Here is a 26,144-nt window from a genome sequence, read left to right as displayed (position 1 = left end):
GGTTTTTGAGGAGTTTCGAGACTAAGATGGATGAGGCAGAATGGCCTGGTGATCTGCTTCCTGAAATCAGCCACCAAAACCCTACGGATCACAAGAGTCCAAACCCCAACACCGAAGATGGCCCAGGATTGGGCAGCCTTTCGGCCCACCGTGCATGGGGTCGCCAAGAGTCAAGGCCAAGTGGACAGCAGCCAACAGCAACACACCAAGGACGGGAAACCATGTAACACTGCCGCCATTTTCCAAACCTGGTCCTAGTGCAACTGTGCACATACCTCCCGGGAGAACCACTGTGTAGCTGTCGCCGGTGAATCCAGGATCCAAGGAGCAAGACAGAGTCTTGTACAGTTCTTGCATCATTGAAAGCTCACCCCTCCAAGACAACAAAGAAGGGCTTGTGCGGGCCACCTTTGTGTAGAGAACCGAGAGGCTCATGGGGCAGAGGAGGGGCTGGGTGACTGGGGTCCAGGGCCGACGTGGGCAAGGCCATTGCTCAGCGACTGAGCCGAATTCTGGGTCCCTGCCCGTTCAGGCCCTGGCCCTGTGGGTGGCAGGCTCTGCAGGCCTTCCTAGACCTGGCATGCCAGGGCCTGCTCCACCACAGCACTGCTGAGAATACAGATGCCACAAAACAGCTCCCAGGAGCGTTGCCAGCGAGTATTTAGAATCACCAAACAGCCACCTCGTTGTTCATGGGCTTTTTTCAGTGTTGCCAGACCTAGTTCATGTCTCTCCCACAGAAACTCTGATTCTGAGGAAGTCACATTCCTCTGGTTGGGTTATTTATCTAAATACTTAATATTTGGCCAGCTTCAGTTCTTTGGCTAAGGTACACATCTTTCACATAATTTTTCATTTGCACATGTCATGGCCTTTTCCACTTAATTAGCTAACAGGATCCAAGCCGGCCTCCTCCCCACCAGTGTTGTCCCCCTCCCCCATTTTCTACCGGGAAGGGGAGATGGAGGAGCTTAGACTTTGCATGCATGTCCTGGAATCTCCCTTTCATGGCACTGCTCAGAGTAAGGAGTGTGCCTTTCAGAAAGAAACGGCTCCCCTATGCTCTTGGGGTTATTTCTTAATTCGTTTCAGGGAAACACTGATCTTCCTTCTGGATTAGGGGAGTTTGTTTGTATCTCTTGAGCTTCATGTGATTTTCAATGTCCATTTGGGTTTAAGGCGCCATTGTTATTTTTTAAAAAGGTCTTTATAACATTCCACACGTGACAGAAGCCAGGAGGTAAAAAGAAAGAGCTGAGCCTTTGACCCAGTCTTCCCGTCAGCACTCAGAGAGGGATGCGGAGTGCATGGTGGGGATGTGGAGACCAGCACTGAACATCAGCACTGAAAACACAATCCAGTTGCCATCACGCTGATGCCGACCCCTGGTCCTCCCCGGTCAGAGCAGAGCTGTGCTCCCCAGGGCTATCAACAGCAGATTCTTTCAGAGATGGACCACCAGTCCTTTCTTCCATGGCACCTTGGTGTGTTCAACCCTCCAACCTTTCAGTGACCACTGAAGGGCTACCCAAGGGCTACTGACACTAAGGGGAGTCTTGGATCGGTTCCCTGCCTGGAGGTTATATTTATTTAAACATTTAAACTACCTGAAACACTTAATCTAAGACCCTAAAAGGAGCTGGGGTGGTTCAGTGCTTAAAGCATTTGGGTGCTAACCAAAAGGTTGGAGGTTCAAACCCACCAGCTGCCCTGTGGCAGAAAGATGAGGCAGTCTACACCTGTGAAGATTCACAGCCTTGAAAACTGTATGGGGCAGTTCTACTCTGTCTATAGGGTCACTGTGAGTTGGCAGTGAGTGGAAGTCCCTGAAAGGCAGAATTGAAAATTCCACAAATCTGTTCTTGATCCAAGGATGAGTTTTTATTTATATACCAAAAGGAACACTTGAGGCCGCCTGTTCCATATTTCCAAGAGTTAAGGTGTTTAATTGACTATCTGTCTTTGACAGGCTTCAAATAAAATATACTCAGGAACATACATCAAAAATTCAGATTATAAAACTCTCCGGGTAATTAGTGGTCATAATAATACTGGAACTACAGTTAAAAAAAAAAAAAAGGAATTTTCTTGGAGCCTCTGCAGTCTACAGGAAAGTACAGGTGATCAGTTCCAAAAGTACATCAAGGTGTCTGAAGCGATTCTCAGCAGCCAGCATCAATCTGTCTCCTTGGTGAAATTAATCTGAAGTCATACATCAGCTGTATCAGAATGGGTACTATTCTTCCAGTTCTCGCAGAAGCTCAACAAAATCGGTGATATACCACTTGGCTTTGTCCTTTACTTGTTGTCTGATCACGTTTCCTCCAAATCCAATGAAAACATCCTGAGAAATAAAAAAGGAAAGAGCTTTTAAGAAACAAAGAGCTGCAGCCACAGCAGTGGTAAGTCTCTGGTCTGAACGAAACCTGTCTGTGGAAAGAAGGTTGATGCCAGGCTGACTTGGGTGCTCCCACTGAGCTGTGACATGAAGAGGCACCTCCCTGGCTCATGCACGAGTCAGGGACATGCACTGTGGTCACGGATCAATTCCGCTAGGCAGGTATAGGGTTTGGGAGCAGGGTAAGAGGCTGTCCCTGCCCTCATAAAACCAAGACAAATGCTTACAGAATGTTGGCCAAACCACACCTGACAGGAATGCCTGAGATCTCAGTGGGCAGTCACGTCCATGCCTTGTGAGGTCAAAGAGCAGCCTCAGCAGTGGGAGACCCCCGGGAGCTGGGTGGCCAGACATCTACCGCGGGCTTTTCCCACCCAGGGATGGGAAGAGACCCACGGAGTGTGCAGCACAGCGGCCAGGGTCTCACTGTGGACTGGAGGAGATGACAGCCTGGATGTTGTGGGCGAACTTGACTTTTCATCATGGAAATTGTTTAAAGTTTAACAAAGCACAGCTGCCGTTGAGTCTGTTCTGACTCACGGCAACCGTGTGTGTCCAAGGGCTCCGCTGGCTTCTCAGGGGCCGACTCTTCAGATGCAGGTCTCCAGACCTTTCTTCCGAGGTGCCTCTGTGTGGACTCGAGCTGGCGACCAGCCGACCGTGCTGACGACTCGCACCCCCCGGGGGCTCCCTGCGTGAAGCTGTTTTACCAGTTCTGTGAAGCAAGACCTTCTTTAAAATGGGATTTTCTGTCTCTGTCAGGACACAGACACGCACATGATTTGAAAGTGCAGCTTCCTCTTAGTGTCCTGCTCCCTTCGTTTTTATTTTCATAGTACACAGGGGAAAAAGACAACTAGGTTTTCACTTGCAGTTGCATTCGGCCTCCTGGCGGATCTTCCTGCCTCTGCAGCAGCCCTCTGGACGCTGGCCCCGGAGCAGCCAGCCTGCGTGTGGCTGCGATGCTGAACAGGTTCGAGTAGAGCTTCCAGACTCAGCAGGGCTAGGAAGGAGGCCCGGAGGTCCGCTTTGGAAAATCAGCCAACACGAACCCTGTCTGCAGCTGGCCATGGGGGGGGTGGGGAACAGGCCGGCAGCATTCTCTCTCCCCTTGGGCTCAAGGTCACCATGAGTCGGGGTGGACTTGGTGGCAGCTGACAATGGCACCACTCCTCATCAGACTGGCCTGGGTTCCTTACAGGGCCGATACCCAACGGCTGTTAAAAGCATCTAAGGATGCATTTATCTCACACTGACTCGAGTCATGGTAAAAGCATCAAGAAAGAGTCTTTCAGGATTTCTGACTAATCATTTACAAAGACAGTTACTACTTTTAGATGACAGGAAACACAGTGGAGGAAAATCTGGGACCATTTTTGGTTCCGTTTTCCTTGGGTTCTAATGGGACGATAATAAAGGCAATGTCCTACACAGGGCTGACACAGTGGGTATTCAGGACCCTCGCTAGGTAACGTCTTCTTCCTGCACTGGGTTTAAGATGCTTTAATTAAAATGCTAAAATAAAAACCCCTGTTTGTCTCAGGAAAGGAGCGCTGATGGCAGGTGGTTAAAGTATTGTGCTGCTAATTAAGAGGTCAGTGGCTGGAACCTAGCAGCTGCTCCACAGGAAGAAGATGAGGTAATCTGCTTTCGTAAAGATCAACAGCCTTGGAAACCCTATGGGGCAGTTTTCCTCTGTGTTCTAGGGGTTCCATGAGTTGTAATCAACTCCAGGGCAGTGGGTTTGGTTTGGGCTTTGCTTCTTTAATGCTTGACAGCCTTGGAAACCCTATGGGGCAGTTCTCTGTCCTCTAGGACCACTGTGAGTCGGAATGGACTTCATGGCAGTGGGTTTGGTTTGATTTTGAGTCTTGGGAAACAACGATAACTCAGAACACAAAATGTGCTGTGTTACAGGAACACTACCTAGCCTCTGCGAGCCTTCGCTTCCCCATCCTCACAGACGATGATGAGGAGTGAGTGAGAGAATGTATGAGGAGAGAGTTTGCAAAGCATAAAATGACGTTAACATCTTGGCTGCAGCTATAGGAGTGGCTGGCAGCCAGCAGAACTGGAGCTGTGCCTTGTTGAGCAAACGCTTGGGGTAAGAGGAGGTGGCCACACTGCAGAGACATGGCGTCATTAAAAGTTTGAGAAGGTTTGTGGTTCCTTATATGCAGCCTTTCTTGGGTTTGCCAAGAGTTAACTGACATAGTGAGATTAAATTTGTTCTAGTTATTTTTTTTTTTCCAATTTGGAAGTGATAAACCACCAGCTGCAGTCTGTCAACGCTGACTTGTGGCGCCCCCGTGTCTGTCAGAACAGACTGCACTCCATAGCGTTTGCAGTGGCCGACTTTTCGGAAGTAGACTGTCAAGCCTTTCTGCTGAGCTGCCTCTGGGTGGACTCCAAAGCCCAACCTCTGAGGCAGCGGCCGAGGGCGCCAACCGTTCGCACCATCCAGGTATACTTGGCTCCTTAGATGCTTTTGTTGAACTCTCGTTGTGATACCATTTCATTCTAAATCAACTGTCTAACCCAGAAGTGCAGTGTGAAAGGAGACAGCTCAGAGAGCAGGAATGCACAGGAGAGAAGGACACAGGGAAGAGGTAACCACAGGGAGGAAGTGGGAAGAGAGCTGTTGCATTATGAGGAACTGCAGTCAATGTCATGAGACAATATGTGTATGAGCTGTTGTGTGGAAAATGAATTTGTTCTGTAAACTTTCACCCAAATCACAACTTTAAAAAAAAAGTGCAGCTTGAAAGAGGCACGTGTCCATGATACATACAGCGGGGGGGCAAGCTTCCAAGTCCGTGGCTCCATCTCCAATCATGACTATCTTCTTAAAGTGATATTTCTCTTTTAGAAGCTTAATAACTTTTCCTTTCCCGCCAGATTCAGCTGTTGGCTGTGCCTCATCAAAACCTGCATATTCACCTGAAAAGAACAGTTACAAGAGTGTTAAAACCTACATGGCTATAACACCAGGGCCAGCTCTCCTAACAGCAGGCAGACCTCGTTTCATGCCGCTTCGCAGATACTGAGTTTTTCACAGATGGCAGGTGTGGCAGCCCGGCCACGAACATGGCCCCTTGGTGCCACTTTTCCAGCAGTGTGTGCCCGCTGTGTCTCTGTGTCACATCTCGGTCATTCTCACGGTATTTCGAGCTTTTTCTCACGCTACTGCACACTTCATAGACTACCAAAACCAAACCCACTACCATCGATTCCAATGCATAGTGACCCTGTGGGACAGGCTAGAACTGCCCCGTAGGGTCTCCAAGGCTGTATAAATCTTTATGGAAGCAGACCGCCTCATCTTTCTCCCATGGAGCAGCTGGTGGGTTCAAACTGTCAACCTTTTGGTTAGCAGTTGAGTGCTTCAGCCACTGCACCACCAGAGCTCCTTAACAGACTACTCAAAAAACTAAACCCACTGCCATCGAGGTGATTCCAACTCATAGCGACCCCCACTGAGTTTCCAAAGCTATAAATCTTTATGGAAGTAGATTGCCCATTCTTCCTTCCACAGAGTGGCTGGTGGGTTTGAATCACCGACCTTCTAGTTAGCAATCAAATGCCTTGGGCACTCGCCCCCAGAGCTCCTTAACAGACTGCGATAGGGCATAAACACAACATATACAGATACTAGGAAACCAAAAGCCCATGGGACTTGCTTTGTTACGGTATTAGCTTCACCATGGCAGTCTGGAACTGGCTTCATGGTATCTCCGAGGTCTGCCTTTACGAACCTGATAAACCAAACCAATCCAAACTCACTGCCGTTGAGTTGATTCCGATTCATAGTCACCCCCATTGGGTTTCTGCAGCTGTAAATCTTAAGGGAAGTAGATTGCCCCATCTTCCTTCTGCAGAGCAGTTGGTGGGTTTGAACCACTGACCTTCTGGTGCCTTATCCACTGCACCACCAAAGCTCCTTACACACATGATTGTGTCACATAAATGTCACCAGGAAGGCTATCAGTGGCCCTCAGTGAAGGCAACCAGCTGGGATCCAACACCTATTGCTCATAATAAACCGGTTTTCTTTTTAAATTATATAAGCTCCTCTCAGAGAGGGTACTGCACCACTTGCTGTGTGTCAGAGCAGATCTGTGCTCCACAGGCTTTTCCGTAGTGTTTTCCATGGCTGCTTGTTCAGAAGTAGGTCGCCAGGCCTCTCTTCTGAGGCAGCCCCGGACGCACTCAAACCTGCAGCCGAGCACATGAACCGTGAGCCCCACCAGGACTCCAGAGGTCACGGACACTTCAGGGTGGATTTGCTTTATCCTCGTAAGCTTCCAGTATAGGAATTGTCACACCTTGTCGGGGTGGCAGAACCCCAGGAAACAGTGATATATTAAATCTGAACTAAGTTAATACGTAATTTCACCTCCGAGGAGTCTGTCCTGTTCTAGACCATCATTTCCCTTCTTACAGTACTCGCCATACTCATCCCTCTCTTTTTTCAACACTTTCTCTACACAGACCCTTTGAAGATGTTCTGTCAACACATCTTTAAATATTAAATTCATATTATTTGGCTTCAAGGATGTCAGCCACCCCCAGGGACACCCTGAGGTGACATAAAAATACAAATAGGGGTCAGAGAGGGGTCCGTGAGGCTTCCCCAAGGCCATCTGTTAACTGATTAACTGCCCTTCACAAGCCGAAACTGACTGAAACATGTGAGCTACCAGTAACCAGTTGCCACCAAGTCGGTCTGGACTCCAGGCGACCCTGTGGGAGTCAGAGTGGAACTGCACTCCTGAGGGTTTTCAACGGCTGAGCTGTTGGAAGCAGATGACTAAGCCTTTCTTCTGAGACCTCTGGGTAGGTTTGAACCGCCAGCCTTTCTAACATCAGCCCGGTTAGCAGCCAAGCACGTCAACCATTTGCATCGCCTGGGACTCCCAGATACATGAGAGTGCTTGTAAAATGGAAACACGACATGTACCAAAACGTGCGTTGTGGAAGAATCAGTGTCCGGCTTGCGGTGGAGTTTACACATAGGTGATGCCCCAGGGTCTGTAACATGCATTGATGACCAAAGTCGATTTTACAGAGTGAAAGATCTCAGTCAGAAGAGAGGTTGGTTTCAATGTGGAAACCAGATGCCACTCCGTGTAAGTTGCAAGCCGGCAGGTTGCTGAATTGCAACTGCAAAGAAGGGGAAACGGACCAGGAAGGTCTTACCATTGAAGTAGAACTTGAGCCTGTTGGCAAACACGTTGGTGGCTGGGATGCTGAGCTTCGAGGCGACGTGCTCCACAATGCTCCGGAAGCCGCCCGATATTAGGAACACCTGCACGTTCCGCTCCTGCAGGCGACTCACCAGCTCCCTAAACGAACAGACATCAAACGCCAAGCGCTGATTAATATACCAAAGAGAAAAAATGAAAGGCGACAAACGAAAATACGCATTTATCTCCTGGATACATTCACCTGAGGTACGTGTGACACTACCGCCTGGTGAACAAGTGTTCACACGTGGTTTTCCAGAGTCCCCGGGGGGGGAAACAGTGACCACGCTCAGCTTGAACCTGGAGGTTCAAGTCTGCCTGGAAGAAAGGCCTGGTGATCTACTTGCAAAAAAGATCAGCCCCTGAAAGCCCCACAGACCGCAGTTATGCTCTGACACGTGTGGGGTTGCCATGAGTTGGAATTGGCTTGACGGCTGTTTGTAACGTATTTTTCTAAATACACTTAGAAATTAACGGGTTGCTTTAGGAAACCTAAAGGACGATTCTGTCCTGCCCATGTACCCAGAAACCCAAGATGAGGTATGGTTCCAGGACAGGTGATGACTGATACCAGGCAGGAGAAAAGTTTATGTGACATTTGCCTCAGAGAGCACCAGGGAGAGAAGGCAGACACAAGCAGGGACACACACACACACACACACACACAATGCAGAGAGAACCATATGGGGAGCTCTCGAGTTAGGTGAGATACTCTCAGGATGACATGTCCCCAGACACAGGTGCTGGTGGGGAAATGGTGTCACCAGAACCAGGATCCTCTTACCTTATCCCGGGTGTCAGGTGGGGGGGGTGCTCTGCTAACAGCCTCTGTACCTGCTCCCGGGAGGGCTGGATCAGCGCTAAGCGCTCGGTGAGTGCGGCCTTAAAAGGCACTGCCCCACCCATGGCCCGACGTGTCCTAGGAGGAGGAGCCAACAGTCAGTCTGCCCCATCAGCTGCCCTCATTGTTCATGCCTCCCTCCTCAGCCCTCACATCTACGGTGAGGAACACCTCTGCATACCAGACGTGCTGCACTGCCCGTGGGGAGGACCCTGGGCACAGACTACGGAGGGTTTGCCAGAGAACCACGTGAAGAGAGGGGCTTTGTCTCCGCCAGCACACCGTCGTGAACTGAGAAAACCACTTGGCCTGTCTGCAGGTTCCTTCCCTGGAAGCCATGGACTTTGGTAAACCATGAAAGAATTCTCAAGTCTGGGCCACTCCTGCGTCAGATGCAGCAGAGCCTGAGATGGCTCGTGACCTGTCTGCTGGGGCAGTTCGAGAGGGAGGGAGGGAAGGAGGAGAAGGATGGCGGGAGGTTGTGACCCAGAACCAGCTTCCAGCAAACCACCGAGGCCATACTTTCAACCACGACACAAGTGCTGGACACAAGGTGGCCTCCCAGACCATCTTCTCTGGCTAGTGATGGCCTCTGTTACCCGCTGAGAGCACGTCTTATCCATATTTGTGTGTAGTATTTGTGTCCATGGGTGAATGGCTAAATGCACTACCAAACTCAGTGCTAAACGGTAGAAGGAAAAATCTAGCTCCCACATTTCCTACCCAGGAACTAACATCTGGGGACCATTTCAACCCAAATAGTCATTCTATCCTGCGATTCCTCCGCATTCCGTACGCTGAATAAACACTCCACATACATTTCCGACACAGCATCCTCAACGCCACAGAACTTGGCCAGCTCGTCGATCCCTTCCTCTCTGATGACAGTGCTGTCAACGTCAAAACAGACGGCGTCAGCCGAGCAGAAGAGGTTCCTCAGCTCTGAGTGGGAGACCATCCTTGCGAGAACTTCCCTCCTGCGAGAGAGAAGACACGTGCATTCAGAAATAGAAGCTGGTGCCCAGCAAGTCCACCTGGGCCCGTGAACTCCCGTCTACCCGTTCTTGTTTGTATCCAAGTGGATGTCACCCACGGAAGCAGGTACTCAGGGACTTGTTCTACTTTCAACACACGTTAAGCACCTTCTAAATGGCACGCTCTGGAGGCACAAAGATGAATAGACCCAAACCTTGCCCTCAAGAGCCCCATTTAGGGAAAGAGGTTGTTGCTAGTTCTCATCAACTTGCTTCCAACTCATAGTGACCCCACGTGATAGAGTCAAACCGCCCACAGAGTTTCCTTAGCCGCAGAGCTTACAATAGCAGATCACAAGGTCTGTCTCCCGTGCTTTCTGTTAGCAGCCAAGCACCTAATGGTTTCACTACCAGGGCTCTTATCGTGAAGGTACCAACTTGTCTACTTATTTGATGTTGAACTGATACTCAGTTTTTTTTTTTAAACCTGTGTATTGTGATCTGAGTGAAGTTTGGAGAGCAAAGTGGTTTTCCATTCAACAGTTACCACACATTTTGTTTTATGACATTGATTGAAGTCCCCTCTCACCACACGTCCTCCCTGTGTTACTGTTCCCTTTCCTCCTCCTTTCCTATCCCCCTTCCCTGCCCTCTGAGCTCATCCCTGGGCAAATGCTGCCCTTTTGACCTCCGGTGGTTGACTGTTCTAAGGAGCGCATACATCCCTGGTGTTATCGGTTACCTTACAGCTCTGGTAGCGTAGTGCCTAAGGCATCTGACTCCTAACCAGAAGGCTGTTGGTTCAAATCCACTAGCAACTCCTCGGAAGGAGGATTGGGCAATCTACTTCTGTAGTGATACCTCCTTGGAAACCTAAGAAGGGGTCACTATGAGTTGGATCCAACTTGACAGCAGTGAGTTTGGTTTTGGTTTTTGGATAACACTGTCTCTCACTTGGCTCAACACTGAGGCATGGAGGTGTTGTTCCAGGCCTGAAGGGTGTCTAAGGGTGTTGAGCTAGTTCTGATCTAGTAACTGCACCTGTACAGAAGGTCCTGAAATGATATGTGTAAGACCCTCTGAGCGCACAGAGGAACTGGTTCACCTCGTCTGTGAAGGAAGGTTTCCAGGAGGTGCTGGCACTGAAGCTGAATCTTGAAGGGTAAGTTGGCTGCTGAGTGGGTTCTCAGACAATATGGCATCAGTCCAGTGTGTGCCAGGAATAGAGGGGAGGCGTTAGTGGCTCAGTCATAGAATTCTCCCTTCCACGCGGGAGACCCAGGTTCAATTCCCAGCCAATGCACCTCACGTGCAGCCCCCACCCGTCTGCCAGTGGAGGCTTGTATGTTGCCAGGATACTGAACAGGTTTCAGCAGAGCTTTCAGACTGAGACAGACTAGGAAGAAAGGCCTAGAGATCTCCTGAAAAGCAGCCAGTGAGAACCTTATGGAGCATGAAAGGCCGAGGGGCGACCAGTTGTGGGGGTGGTGCAGGAATGGGCAGCACTTCATTCCAGGAGCCAGTGGGATGGCAGATAATGACAACAGGGAGGTGAGCCCAGGAGAGGTGGGTGGCGGTGAAGGGGAGCGCATACGTGGGAAGAGTAAGGAGGAAGAATGAGCAGATGGTGTGCTGGAAGCTGCCTGGCAGCTAAGGCTGGCGCCAGGCAGGGCACCAGAGCAGACCTGTGCCTGTGGCATGGAGGTAATGAGATAAGGTGAAATGGTCTGAGTCTTAGAAGAGGGGTCACACAGAGACTTCAGTAAGATGGAGGAATAGGCAGACAAGCCACACAGACTCTCCTTAACAAAGAAAAGAGAACCCAATTGACAGAGATACAGAAGATAATCCTGGAGCCCTGAGCTTTGAAAGGAACTATACAGAAGTGGATGAGGCACCAACTACTGGAAAAACCTGAACGAAAACAGGACCTAAGAATAGACTCTGTTTGCCAAGGACAGCAGGGATATACAAGAGGCTGACAGCAGAAAAGGAGACAGGTGATGTGTGTACAAGTGCCATCAACTAGCGAATAGAGGAACACAGCACAGTCCCCTGGTTACATAGATAACATACGAAGAAAACAAAACTCATGGGCAAGTCACTCTAACGTACAATCACCAATTAAATATAAACACAAAAACATCACAATGCCTTGGAGACAATAGAGCATCATAGTCCACTCAAAGAAGCAAGATAAAGCCGGAGAAAGAAGAGACCAAAACACATCCCTGAGGAAGACACAGCATTGGAACTCCCTGATAAATAATTCAAAATAATTATATTTAGGTATCTTCAATGAATTGAGAGGCAGATAAAGGAAAACACTGACAAAATGGAGGAAAACACACAAAAAAACCTAGAACAGTTTTGAAAGACAACACAAGAACAAAATGACAAAATAAATGAAAAATTAGATATGATACAGAATCTACACACAGAAATCCAGAAGATTAATACTAAATTTTCAGAAATAGATAAGACATTGAACAGACAAAGGAGTAGAATTGAATCAATGGAAGACAGAATTAGTGAGAGTGAAGACAAATACCTGAATACTTCTTTGGAATAGGATCAGTTAGAAAAAAGATCAAGTTCATGTGGGATACCCTCAAAAGGAATAACCTATATGTAATCGGAATTCAAGAACAGGAAGAGAAAAATAAAACCGCAGAGAAAATTGTCGAAGATTTGTTGGAAGAGAATTTTCCTGGTATGATGAAAGATGAGAATATATCCATTCAGGAAATCCAACGAACCCCAAACTGGATAGACCAAGACATATCATCATCAAACTCACCAAAAGCAAAGACAAAGGAAGAATCCTGAGAGCAGCACGGGAAAAACGTAAAGTTACCTACAAGGGGCAACCAATAAGACTAAGCTCAGATTTCTTGGCAGAAACCGTGCAGGCGAGAAGACAACGGATGGTATATATAAAATCCTGAAAGAGAAAAATTTCCAACCAAGAATTATGTACCCAGCAAAATTGTCCCTCAACTATGATGGTGAAATTAGATTTCCAGATAAGCAGAAATTAAGGGAATTTGTTAAAACCAGATCAACCTTACGAGATGCTAAAGGGAGTCCTTTGGACAGAGAAGCAACAACAGCGAACAACAACTGACCATTAACACACATGATGATACAACCCAGAAACCAACCCAGCTATGAAAGTATCCAAAATAAATAAGCCTACAAGATTATAAACAGGGAACCAGAGACATTATTTGACAAATGAGGACAACTACAAACCAAAAAGAGGGAAAAAACTGTGTCATTACAGAACTTCCAGATGGCAGGGAAGTCAAGACAACTACAAGATAGAACGGACTATTCTAAACTTGGGAAGGAAACTATAAATCACAAGGTAACCACCAAGAAAAATGATAGACCTTCACATCAAAATAAAAAAGAGGACCAGCACAAATATTTAGCAAATAGTAAAACAATAGCAACGAAGGAAGTGATAACACAATTCATAAACAAAACGAGCTGAGCATAGAAAATTATATGGAACAAAGAAATCAACACCATGAAAAAACACATAACAAAAATGACAGCAGCAAACAAATATTTGCCAATAATTAATGCTATGCAGCACTAAAAAATAATGTAGAGTTTGCAAAACAGTGCATAATAGGACAAATATAGTATTAGTTCATTGCTGTGGAGGGTCAAGGAAAGGTTTATACATGGAGGGAAACTTTCTTTCTTGGTTGCCAGGGGTAGGAAGGGAGGAGAGGGAACACTGCAAAAAAAAAAAAGAAAATGCATTTGACCCATGTCACTTTAGTTTTGTGTATTTCGCTGTACAGAAATTAATTTCAATAAAATGCATTAAAAAAAAAAAAAAAAACTTATGGGGCAGTTCTCCTCTGTCCTGTAGGGTCACTGTGAGTCAGAATCAATTTGAGGGCACACAAGTCGAGCACTCAGCTGTGTGCGCCACTCAGGGACTCTGAATAATGACTGTGTGAAGCAGAAAGGACCAGGGGTGATGCTAGCAGTTTGTCATCAGCCGCTAACCTAAAGGATGGGAGTTTGAACCCACTTAACAATGGAAGAAACAACCTGTTTCATAAGGATTACACCCAAGAAAACTCTATGGACCAGCTGTACTTTGTAACACATGAGCAATGGGTTTGTTTCTTTGTGTGTGTGTGTGTGTGTGTGTAAAATTGTGTAAGTGCTCAGTAAGGATTCATAAATAGAGATAGGTCAGAGAAATTAAAAAAAAAAAAAAAACAGGGTCAGAGGCAAACATACAGACCTGAAGTTGAAGACACGGGCAATGAAAGTCACCAGTGGGACCTGTTCCTGGAATGAGACCACCCCGGGAGGCCACATGGCAATAAAGCCTGGGCCTCCAGCGCTGAGACCCCCAACCTGTCCTATGATGGTGTCCACCCGGGCAGGAATGACTCGACCAGACAGAGTAGGACAGAGGGCAGCTACTTAGTATCATGTTATATCACTGGTGCTGCTTCACTGGGAGAGGACGATGCTGCGACTCTCGGTGTTTTCTTAACAGCACGACAAGGAAGATGACCAAAGAGAACCGTTTGCCAGCAGACGTTAAAAAAAAATTTTTTGTTTTGTATTGTGACATGGAAATAAAATTGTGGATTCCTTTAGTTAAATAAGTAAGTAAAGGCACCAGGAGAGTGGAGAGAGGGTTAAAAGGAGAGAGCTGGGAGCTTGGGGAGGAGAATGAAAAGGAGAGACCACAGAGAAAGTGTGGGAGGCACAGCCCACAGAGCCTGGAGCCCGGGAGCCCGGGAGCCCAGGAGGGCGGCTTCCAAAGCTTGGGGTCTTTTGCTTTTTTAAAAAAAAAAAAAAATCACTGAACTAGAACTGTGGAGGTGAAAGGGATTCGAAAGGTCATGGAGATCAAGATCAGTTCCATCAAAGGGACTAAGAAGTCAGGGACAAGGGCACGCAGATGATGCAAACCGCCTACGTTCAGAAGAGGCAGCAGCTGCAAACAGGCTCGGACACGCAGGCGAACTCACTTCTTAACTGATTCCTACCAAGCGCCTTTGGCCGAATGATCTTGTGCAAAGCTGACTTGGGATAAAATACATCTTTCAAGCCAGGGGTCAGCAAACCATGGCCTGCAGGCCAGGTCAAGCCCATGCCCAGCTTTTGTGCCACCTGTGAGATAAGAATGAGTTTTCCATTTTAAATGCATGAAAAGAGTCAACAGAAGAAAAATGCTTCATGAAATGTGAAAATGCTATGATGTAGTAATCTCAGTGTCCATAATGTTTCACTGAAACACAGCCACACTCATCCTTTAGGTATCTATGGCTGCTTGGGGGTTAGAAGAGTCAAGTGGTGGGACAGACACTGACCGTACAGCCTGCCAACTCAAGAGTCTTACTATCTGGGCCTTTACAGAAAGAAATTGCTGACCTCTGGTCTGAATCTTTGCAAGAGAGTACTCAAAATAGGCAATGAGTTTCACTTACTCATTTTCAGTTCTCAGAGTTCAAAAGTAAGTGGCGGCTGATGGAAAGTCACTGTGTACTTTGATACTGTACCTGCTTGAGTGACCTCCTTTAACCTGTAGACGGAGGGGAAGGCATCTTAACCCTTCTCTGCCACACACTTGCAGGTCCCTGGGTGGCACCAGAGGTTTGTGACTGGTTGCTAACCAAAAGGTTGGCAGTTAGAACCCCCCAGGAGCACTGTGTAAGAGAGACCCAGAGGTCTAATTCCATACAGATGACAGCCAGGAAAACCCACAGAGCACAGTTCTACTCGGGAATCAACGGGGTTGCCATGAGTCGGGAGCCACTCAACGGCCACAGGTCACCGTGCATTTGCAGAGTCCCTGGTGGTGCAGAGGGTTCATGTGTTCGCTGCTAACCCAAAGGTTGGAGGTTTGAGTCCATCCAGAGACGCCGTGGAAGAAAGACCCGGTGATCACTGCTGAAAATTCTACGGAACGGTTCTCCTCTGACACCCGCAGGGGCGCCATGAATCAGAGCCGACTCCACGGCTGCTGGGCTTTGTCTTGTTCCGTTTGTCACCATACATTTGTACATTTGCAAGCTGGCATATTATGTATCACGTAATACAGTGTTTCCAGAGCCCACATCATTAGGGCTGTGCTTTGCGCTCTGGACTTGCACTGTCTCTAGTGTTTCAGTGTGAATCTCAACACAACATGTACATTCCTGATGGCTTATGGAAGCTCTTCAGGTATCAGAGAATTCTCAGGGCCTGGAATATTCTTGGAGAATGATGACTTGGGCACCCACTGAAAAGTGGGAAGAGAGTAATTACTGATGGAATTGAACGCTGTGCACTAGCATCGTCAACCTAAGCGTGAGTCAAGTTTCCATTCCCTGTAACCGATGTGTGAATACCAACACGTGTGCTGCTTATCTATCTACACCTGGCTCTGACCGTCTCAGAGCCATATCCTGTTCCAGCCGACCCCCCAACCTGGAGCACTGACTGCCGCAGGTTCCCGCCCGGCCCCTCTTGGAGGCTAAGCTCCTTCACTGCTTTGTCCTTCCCTCCTGCTCTTTTAACGTCGTAACGTCCACGGTCCATCCTCAGCTTCTCTATTCACATCACTCCCCGGATGAACAACAGGCTCAGGGCTCTAAATGCCGCCTCTGTGACCAGCTGCTGTCAAGTCGATTCCAACTCACGGTGACCCCATGTGTGTCACAGAGCCATGTTCCGTGGGGTTTGGAGTGTGTTTTTATTGTTGTTATTTAATTGTTGGAATAGACAATCTAATTCAACCCCCTGATTTGCTAATGAGGACATTTTTAAAAGTCTTACTAACTTGCCTACAATGACTGAAAAGTGATTGTGACAGAGCTGGGATTAGAATCCGAGGACAGGACACAAGCATGGAATCGTAGGTGCTCTGAGACCCCCGGGTGTCAATTTCTTGTCTCCTGAATAAGCAGGTCATGTAACTGTCTAGGTGGCCCAGTCACCTAGTGGTGCTGTGACTTAAGTTTATTTTCTCACAATTCCAGGCCCTGCTGACCCCTTCCTTCTAGGGAGTCCTGGGCATTCCTTGGTTTCTTGACTTATTGATGCTCCTCACATGATGACTCCAGAGGGTTTTCAATACCTGGTTTTTCTGAAAGTAAGTCACCAGGTGTGGTAGTTCAGTTTGTGTGTCAGCTTGCCTGGGCCTGGCTGAGTGGCTGGGCAGCTAGATGTAGTATTCCCCATGACGAGACTGGTAATCATCTCCATGCTGGAATCTACTGGGAGCAGCTGAATAGCTGCCTTAGGGATGTGGTCCACTTCTCATATATAAGGAGAAGCCTTGGAGACAGTCTCTAGCTTACGGCACCTTGGACCCTGCACGTAGCCATGTCATTGTTCAGCAGCCTGCCATGCTCTGCCAACCTTGGGACTTTCAATGGCCTTGAACCAATGGCCTGCCGTGTTGTTTGGTAATATTGGGACTGTGCCTTTTCACTTGTTGACCTTGGGTTTGTCAGCCTCAGCAGCCAGTAGCTGCCTGAGTGAAGAGATGTCTCTAGCTTCAGTGGGCCGGAAGCAAGAGGCAGAGCTGAAGCCCGAGGTCGAGGGGCTTTCACACAGCCCCTAGAGCCTGGCACTTTGAACTTGGACTTCTAGCCTTGTAAACTGTTAAGAGAGTAAACTCCTGTTTGTTAAGGCCCTCCCATTTGGGGTATATTCTTGTCAGAGCGGCACCAGGGAACCAGAACAGCAAACCTGTCTTCTGAGCTGTCTTTGGCTGCATTCTATCCTCCAGCCTTTTGGTTAGCATCTGAGCACAGGAACCCTCTGCACCACGCAGGGATTTCATCTCTATGATGATGACTCCCAAACATATGTCTGCAGCCCAGTCCTCTCCCAACCCCAAATTCCCACTGCCTACCTGAGCCCCACTTAGATGTCTAATAACCAACCCAAACAATGTATTCAAAACCCGACCCCTGATCTCCCCCCAAAAAAGCTACCTTTCTTGCAGCCCTCCTTTTTCCCCTGATGGCAACTCCTTTCTTCAGTCACCCTTCACATCCCTCTTTCACATCCTACAGCTAACCTTGGAGGAAATCCTGTTGGGTCTGCCTTTAAAATCTAACCAGAACCTGACCATTTCTCCCCACGTCCACTGCTATCGCTTGAGCCGAAGGCACCAGTGTTTCTTGTCCAGATTGCAACAGCAGCCTCTCAACATGTCTCTCTTCTGTGTTTGCCCACACCACCTCCGACCCCAGCCCAGTGTTTGTTTTCCTCCACACAATAACCAGGGTAACCAGTTTGAACTGTAAGTCAGAACATGTCATGCCTCCGGCTCAAAACCATTCAACAGCTCCTCGTTTTACTAAAAGTAAAAGACTAAGTTCTTACAAGTGCCTACGAGGCCCACCCCACTTCCGAGCCTCCTCTTCTCTTCCCATTCCATCTCAGACCTCATTTCCCACTCTCCTCCCCCTCCCCCACTCTGCTCCGGGAATCCCCAGGGAGGGGCCCCACTTAGGGGTGCCCCCAGCTGAGAATGGTCTTCATCTGGGTATCTGCTTAGTCAACAGCCTCATCTCCAAGAGGCTGCCCAGACATCCCCCTCTTCATGAGCCCGTTCTGACCACTCTATTCATCCCTGCAACCTGCCCTCCTCCCCCTCCCCCAGTGTGACCGATCTCCCTCGTCCTGCCCTGACACGCCATTCTTTGTGTCTGTTGTTGTGAGCTGCTGTCACATTGGCCCCCGACTCACGGGGACCCCGTGCACCATGGGATCAGACCATTGTGATCGATAGGGTTCTCATGGGCTGATTCTCAGGAGATCTCCAGCCCTTTCCTCCTACTCTCTCTTAGTCTGGGAACTCTGCTGAAACCAACCACTGAAAGACAGGTGGTGGCTGTGCCTGTGGTCCACTGGCAGGACTCGAATTCAGGCTTCCTGCACGGAAGGTGAGAATTCTACCACTGAACCAGCACTGCCCCCATTCCTGTCTTGTTGCCTATCTGTCCCCACAAGGAAACATACTTCATAAGGACGGGGATCTCTGCTTTGTTCCCTGCTGAATCCTTAGGGCTGAAAACAGTACCTGGCACACAGCAGGTGTTCAGTACTATTTGTTGAATTACACGAAGGAAGACAGCTCAAATGCCATCTTCACTATAATAATGCCTTCTCTGCTTCCCTCAACCGGAGTCACCTCTACCCAGACCTTCCGCACTGCTTTATGTAAACTTGTTTTTAATATGTGGAGTTCCTCACAGTCCAGCTCACAGTAACATGCTTATGTACTGTCCTCTCAACTCCTGGATCACATGCTCCTTGATACTGAGCACATGTCCCCAGCCCCTATTCTGACTGATGCTCAATTCATTTCTGAGGGGGGAGTGAGTGCACAGAATGACAGCACTGTGAAGGGCACAGTGAACCATCCACAGCTATTTGTAAACATCTTATTGTGCAAATTTCAAACACATACTACAACAGAGAGAAGGAAGACATGAGCCCCAACGTGGCCTTCACCCTGTTTCGGCAAAAATCACGGCCCATCTTGCTTCATCAACAGCCGCACACTGCCACCTGCCCTCTTTAACTTGAAGCCAAGGCTGGGCAGCACGTCAGTTCGTCCAACCTGTCCTGCGAACAAGCCCAGCCTGTGAGAGCCTCTGCCTCCGCGATCTCACCTGGACGTCTGCTTCCATCGCCTCCACCAGGAGACAGTGACTCCCAATCACTGCAGAGTCAACACGGTCAGGACTACAGGAAAGAATCTGCAGAGTAAGTGCAGTTGATTCCAGTTGTGTATGTGAGAATTCCACACAAAGAAAAATCGTTGCTGGAGAGTGGACTCCTGATCCTTCCCATCTGGCTCAGGGGCGGAGGGAGAGGGAAGGGCTGGGAGCAGAAGAGGGGCTGGTGAGAGGATCTGGGCTCAGTCCGGGCAGAACCCAGGGCCACGCGAACCACTGGGTGAACAGCCCTCGGTGGCTCAGAGCAGGACTCTTCCTAGGCCTGCCCCCACCTACTTCTTGGGGAGACAAAGTGCCAGCTGGTAAAGAAGCACTGCTGACACTTCCAAAAATACAGAAGTGATCCCATGCATGGCTCAACTTTCAGCCAAGTGACAGGCCTATAGGGTGAACGGAAATAGCAGGGAGTCGGGAGGTGCAAACCCCTGAAAAGAATCAACCCCAAGAGATCAAAAGGCAGCACTTGCTCCAGGAGAAAGCTCAGAAGGCAGGAAGGGATAGGAAACAGATGAATGGAAACAGTAAACACAGGGAGGAAGTGGGAAGAGTGCCATTACATTGTGGGGACTGTAATCAGTTTCATGAAACACAACAGGCATAAACAGTTGAATGGAAAACCAATTGACTCTGCAAACTTTCACCCAAATCACAATAAAAAGTTCTAAAAAAAGAAAATTACAAAAGTGGGTCTTCCTTAAGGCCCAGCATTCGGTTAAAAATCTCCTGACCCAAACTAACTCTCCCAATTTCTCCACCCAGGTATCTCACAAGACACACCTAAGATCACCTACACTTCATCTTCCCACGTGACGACAAAGAAAAGCTGGTACAAAGGCGAATGTGCTTGGCTTCTAACCAGAAGTTTGGTGGGTCACGTCCATCCAGAGGTACCTTGGAAGAAAAACCTGGCAATCTACTTTCAGAAAATCAGCCACTCCAACCCTGCGGGGCACAGTTCTGCTCTGACACTCACGGGGTTGTCATGGGTTGGAGTCGCCTCTCTGGCAACTCTGTGTGTGTGTGTTGTTTCTTACGAAGGACATGGAGGTCAAGGTGACCCAAGAGGACAAGGCTGACGGAGTCAGAAGGAGCTCTCCAGCTCTGGTTGTAGGGGTTGACCCCATGAACACTGATGTCACCCGTGTATAATGGACTCTGAGAAGTTTCTGGGTCAGAACCCAGAGCTGCAGCATGGCCTCCCTGCAGGGAGGGCTGGAGTCCCGGCTGGTGTGTTTCTACTACGCGAGTGACAGTGATAGCAAGAGCAGCTGTTCTCCAGGGACCTGAGATCTCATGCATGCAACATAGGTCACAGCAAACAGCTGTTTTAATTCAGGTCAAGTGTACTGCTAATTAGCAGACAGACACAGAACCACCAAACACATCAACAAGAGACAAGTCAGACTCACGTTTCTCCAGTACTAAATTCCCGGGGCTGAATTCTCTTCCTGCTCGTTCCCGGAATGAAAATGCAGCATAAAGTCCTGACTAGAAATGTCTTCACGAGAGCCCCTGTGAGCACCCCGAGATCAAGAGGAGCCTAGGGAGAATGAAGACATGAACATCAAGGTCCAGGCCAAACCAAAATCAAACCCACTGACGTCGAGTCAATTCAGACTACAGCCACCCTGTAGGACAGAATAGAACTGCTTCATAGGGTTTCCAAGGCTGTCAGTCTTTACCGGAGTGGACTGCCAACCTTTCGGTTAGCAGCCAAGGCGTTAACCACTGCACCACCAGGGCTCCTTGAGGTCTAGACACATACCAAGAAACAGGGAGACTGGCTGGCTTCACTGGCTCTCCAGTAAGACCCGTGTGATAAAGAGTCAGTGCAGTTTCCTAACAGCTTCCTCGGAAACACACTGTCCCTCGGCCTCCTCTGAGCACTGCAGAAGAGGGAGCATGTCTTTGTGGCTGGGATGCTACGAAAGCTTTAGTTCTGACAGGTACCTACACCTGACGAAAATAAACCAAAACCCAGTTGCCGTCAACTCAATTATGACTCATGGCCATCCCATGTGTTACAAAGTACAACTGTCCTGTAGGGTTTTCTACACTGTAATCTTTACAGAAGGTGCCCTGATGGCACAGTGGTTAAGCTCTCGACTGCTAGCCGTAGGTTGGCAGTTCAAACCCACCAGCTGCGCCACGGGAGAAGGATTCGGCAGGCGGCTTCCGTAAAGGTTACAGCCTTGGATGCCCTATGGAGCAGTTCTACTCTGTCCTACAGGGTTGCTAGGAGTCAGAATCGACTCAATGGCAGTGGGTTTGGCTGGTTTGGAATCTTTTATGGGAGCAGTTGGACAGGCTTCCATAAAGGTGCCTCTGGGTAGGCTCGAACCAACAGCCTTTTGGTCTGGTCGATGAGTGCGTAACTGCTGCACCACCCTTGGCATCTGATTAGCAGGACACAAAGGAGAGGAAAATGGAGAGAGGACCTACTGGAAGAACAGAATACGAAGGTGAGAAGCAGGCCCTGCACACTCCTGCTCTCGTGAAAAAGAGGAGACCAAGCCAACCACTCAGCTAGCGTAATTAAAATGGTAAATTAGGAGAAATGGGTAAAGGTGCTAACTCTCAAGAAGAAGAAGGAAAAAAAGAGAAAAAGAAAAGGCAAAGAGCAAAAGGCAAGAAAAAGCCAAGGTCAAAGGGAAAGGAGCCAGAAAAGGAAAGAAATCGTGCAGAAGCACAAGGAATGGGTTCACCGTGTCCCTCTCCTGTCTAACCCAAGCAACCCCAGCAACACTCTCGTGCAGGTGCAGGAGCACAGGGTGGACTCCAGGTTCACCGTACCCAATGATGCAAGTCTAGCATTATTTTTCTTCACTCTGCTAAGCAGGAGCTCTGGTGGCGCAGTGCCTAAGGCATCTGACTGCTCACCGGAAGGCTGACAGTTCAAACCCACCAGCCACTCCTGGGAAGGAAGAATGGACAATCTACTTCCGTAGTGATACTGCCTCGGAAACCCAAGGAGGGGTCCCTATGAGTTGAGATCGACTCGATGGCAGTGAGCTGCTAAGTGGGATGGCTTCTCCAGGACGGCTTCTGCAGCTACTCCCCTGACAGGCCCAGGAAGTTGCAGCCCAGGGGAATCTCTACCCAAGCTGCGGCTTGCTCCTCAGAGGGGACCAGGATGGCAGGGCAGCGAAACAAGATTTTCCATTTGTTTCTTTAATACAGTTTTCTGTTTCTCATTATGCAGGCCTGCCTCATTTCTCTTATCTGGAAAGCAGACGTCAGCACTGGACTAGTTTGAGAATGTCTGAAACCCACCACCCACTGTTGCCATGGAGTTAGTCCACGCGTGTCACAGTAGGACCAGGCACTGTTCAGTTTTCAGTGGCTGAATGTCCAGCAGTAGACCCCCAGGCCTTTCTTCTAAGGCGCCTCTGGGGGCTCAGACCTCCCAGCTTTGAGTTAGCAGCTGAGTGTGTTAACTGTTGGCACTACCCAGAGACAATGTTTAAAAGGCACGCATTGCATCATTTGAAAATTTAAGAAATGCCTTCTCTTTTGTTTCACCAACATGAAAATGACACAACTATGATCCATTCGTTGAAATACTGCCTGAAAGTTGTAGGGAAACAACAACAACAAAAAAGGACGTGGCTTCCATCTTGAGCGTGCAGTCTTTCTCTGCCTGCTCACTCAGAGAATTGGGTCGCCATCTTGTGACTGCCCTGTGGAGAGACCCACATGGCAAGGAACAAGGCGGGCTCTGGCCAACAGCCGCCAGTGAGGAACCGGAGCCCTAAACCCAACAACCGCAAGGAGCTAGACCCCATTCCCCAAACTATCACCCTGAGATAATCTTTAAACCTTAAACCAAAAAAGTATCCCCTGAAGTCTTGAAACCAAACAACAGATTAGCTTAACAAGTAATAAAAAGTCTCCTTGCACACTGTGATCTTTTAAGAACTACCTCTATGGGATCCAAGTGACAACAGCAATTCAAAAGATCAGAGAGAAACCTTAGAGGGCAACGGATTTATGTCAACGGGGAGCGGGAAGGATCACCTTGGAAAGGAGGGTGGGAATGGTTGCACCACTCGAAAAATGTTGTCCATGTCACCTAAATGTACATGCAGAAAAAAGGTGGTATTTTGCTGTGTATATTCTCAACAACCAAATAAATATGTATATATATTTTTTAAAAAAAGGAACTGAATCCTGATGACAACCATGTGATTGAGCTTAGAGGCAGGCCTTTTCCCAAACATTTCCATGAGAACATAGCTCTGGTCAACAGCAGTCTCTTCAAAAAAGAAAAAGAACAAACTAACTGCCATTGATTTGAACTCACAGTGACCCCCCACTGGGTTTCCAAGGCGGTAAATCTTTACAGGAGTACATTTCCCCATCTTCCTTCCTCGGAGCAGCTGGTGGGTATGAACCACCAACCTTCTGGTTAGCAGTCAAATGCCTCAGGCACTACACCAGCAGAGCGCCTTGAGAGACCCTAATCCAGAACCACCATCTGAGCTAAGCTGATCCCAGATTTACTTTTTATTTTTTTGGGTTCTCAAATTTTTGACCCACAGGAACTATGAGAAAATAAATATTTGTTGTTTCAAGATGTTAAGTGTTGGGGTAATTTGTTATGCAACAATGGGTATATGCAACAACACTGAGGTAGGCAGACATGTTTCCAAGGAAGACACAAGTAATAAAAGGAAAAAAATGATAGATTAGACTTCATCAAAATTAAAACTTCTGCTCTTTAAAAGATACCAATGGGGAAGAGGAAAAAAATAAAAAAAGGCAAGCCAAAGAATAAGCAAAAGATTTCAAAAGAGACCTACAAATAAGCTCATGAAAAGAAAGACTAAAATATAAGACTGACAACACCAGGTGTTGGTGAGGACCTGGAACTCATACATTGCTGGTGGGGATGTAAAATGGTAGTCACTTCAGAAAACAGCTTGGCAATCTCGTATAAAATTAAACATACACTTACCGGAAGATCTGGCAACCCTGCTCCTGGAGGTTTATCCAAGACACGAAAACACAGGTCCACAAAAAGCCCAGTGCGTGAATGGTCCGTCACAGCACCTTTATTTGTGAAAGCCCAAAACAAGAAACAACCCAAATACCCATCAACAGATGAATGGATACACAGATTGTGGTATATTCTTACAATGGAATACTACTGAGCAATGAAAAGGAATGAATTACAGATATATGCCAAAAAAAACATGGATGAATACAAAAACTATTGAAAGAAGCCACACACAAAGAGCACATGCTTGTTGAATGGAAAAGGAATTTGCCTGTGAACCTGCACACAGACAACAATAAAAAATGAAACAAAAGTACATATTGCATGATGCTATTTCTGAGAAACTCTTGGAAATGCAGATAATGCTGCACTGAAGATCGGATCGCTGGGGGAGGGTGGCAGGCAATGACTGGAAAAAGGGGTGACGGGAATGTTCTGTTGTGGTGGTGATTTCAAAGGTGTATACGTTGGTCCAGGAGCCCTAGTGGCACAGTGGTGAAGGGCTCCGCAGCTAATTGAAAGGCGGGAGGAAGGTGGGGCAGTGTCTTCCGTAAAGATAAACCAAACCCATGAGAATTGGCATCCCTGAAGATTCACCAAATCCAAAAACCAATCCCACTTTCAAGGAGATGCGGGCTAACAGTGACCCTACAGGTCAGAGGAGAACTGCCTCCATAGGGTTTCCAAAGCTATAAATCTTCATGGAAGCAGACTGCTACATTCTCCTTTGGAGGGGGTTCAAACTGCTGACCTTTCAGTTAGCAGCTTAATCTCTGTGCCACCAGGGCTCTTTCCCATAAACATTAACTAAACCCAAACCAAACTCACTTCTGTGGAGTCCATTCCGACACATAGCGACCCTATAAAACAGAGCTGTAAAGATTACAGCCTCGGAAACCCTAAGGGTCGCTATGAATCAGAATCAATGGCAATGGGTTTGATTTTTTTGGTTTACACGTTTGTCACAACTCATCAAAATGTGCACTTAAAAAAGACACATTTTATTGCATGTAAGTTATACATCAATAAAACATTGGCTAAAAAGTTAAGGGGCATGTATTGAATTACTTGAACATTTAAAAATCCTGCCTGTTTTGTTTCATCAAGAGGAAAGTTACAGGACTAAAATCGTTTTTGCAGACTGCAATCCTACCTGGCAGCTGTAACAAATTATAGAAAGCTTGGAATTTATTTTCTTCCCTGATCCTCAGTCTAATCCCAGTCCATCAGATATTTAAAGAGGAACTAATAATGTGCAAGTCACATACAAAGAAAATAAAGCAAAAATAGTTTAATGAATGAAAGAATTATTTAATCCCCAACTTGAGGCTATATCTTTATAACAATGTATCTAGTAAATTAGAATCACTTAAAATTCTGATTCTACTGGGAAGAAAGAGGACAAATTCAGACGCTTCAGCTCTAAATTTTGGGGATTTTCCCAATCTTGTACTGATGAGTCTCCTATACAGGATTGCATCATTCATTCAAACTGTTTGGTAACAGAACAGTGGGACAAGACAAGTCAAACTCCCCAGAAATTAATAAAAGAAAGTTGAACTGCCATGAAATATTTTACCCATGCAGATTAAGAAAAAAATGTGTGTAGGATCAGTGAGGGCCCCGGATGTGGGAGACGGGCGGGTGAATGAGAAAGTTGGGTGCACGGAGATCGGCACATGACTGAACTTACCCGGGTGCTGCTGCCGGTGCCTGGGCCGCCGCGGTCTCCAGGACTCCCTCGGCTGTAACCTTCCGGTTGCAAGGGACGGAGCCCTGGCTCCGACGCTCGCTCCCGAGGGAGGTGGCCTGTGCACACGGGCTGAGCCTGCACCTAGCAATCGCACGAGATCTGCTGAGTAAGTGGGGTGGCTGCGGATCGGTTTTGCATGTGTCTTTCTAAACTGCAGACACCAGATCCTCGCTGTGCCTAGCCGGGTTGGGAGAAAGTCCTTGGCCCC

General features: G+C 47.8%; 1 protein-coding gene across 1 annotated transcript; it reads right to left on the bottom strand.

Annotated features, from left to right (window-relative positions):
- Positions 1-2,236: 2,236 nt before the first annotated feature.
- Positions 2,237-9,464, bottom strand: PSPH (phosphoserine phosphatase). Its single transcript, XM_007940780.2, has 5 exons — positions 9,304-9,464; positions 8,429-8,563; positions 7,598-7,743; positions 5,190-5,338; positions 2,237-2,344 (listed from the first exon to the last, which is right to left on the bottom strand). The coding sequence occupies exons 1-5, from the start codon at positions 9,441-9,443 to the stop codon at positions 2,237-2,239; spliced, it is 678 nt and encodes a 225-aa protein (XP_007938971.1). The 5' UTR covers positions 9,444-9,464.
- Between the last annotated feature and the right edge of the window lie 16,680 nt (positions 9,465-26,144).

The sequence above is a fragment of the Orycteropus afer genome, unplaced genomic scaffold (genome assembly GCF_000298275.1).
Source record: "Orycteropus afer afer isolate SDZICR_OR568_19922 unplaced genomic scaffold, OryAfe1.0 scaffold00006, whole genome shotgun sequence".
NCBI classification, from domain to species: domain Eukaryota; kingdom Metazoa; phylum Chordata; class Mammalia; order Tubulidentata; family Orycteropodidae; genus Orycteropus; species Orycteropus afer.
This window is presented reverse-complemented; position numbering and strand designations above follow the sequence as displayed.

Coding starts and splice junctions, on each gene's coding strand:
- PSPH (XM_007940780.2), bottom strand. CDS start 9,443: ATGGTCTCCCACTCAGAGCTGAGGAACCTCTTCTGCTCGGCTGACGCC. Junction 5,339..7,597: donor GCTCAAGTTCTACTTCAATG/GTAAGACCTTCC, acceptor TGTTCTTTTCAG/GTGAATATGCAGGTTTTGAT. Junction 2,345..5,189: donor TGGAAGCTTGCCCCCCCGCT/GTATGTATCATG, acceptor TTTATTTCTCAG/GATGTTTTCATTGGATTTGG.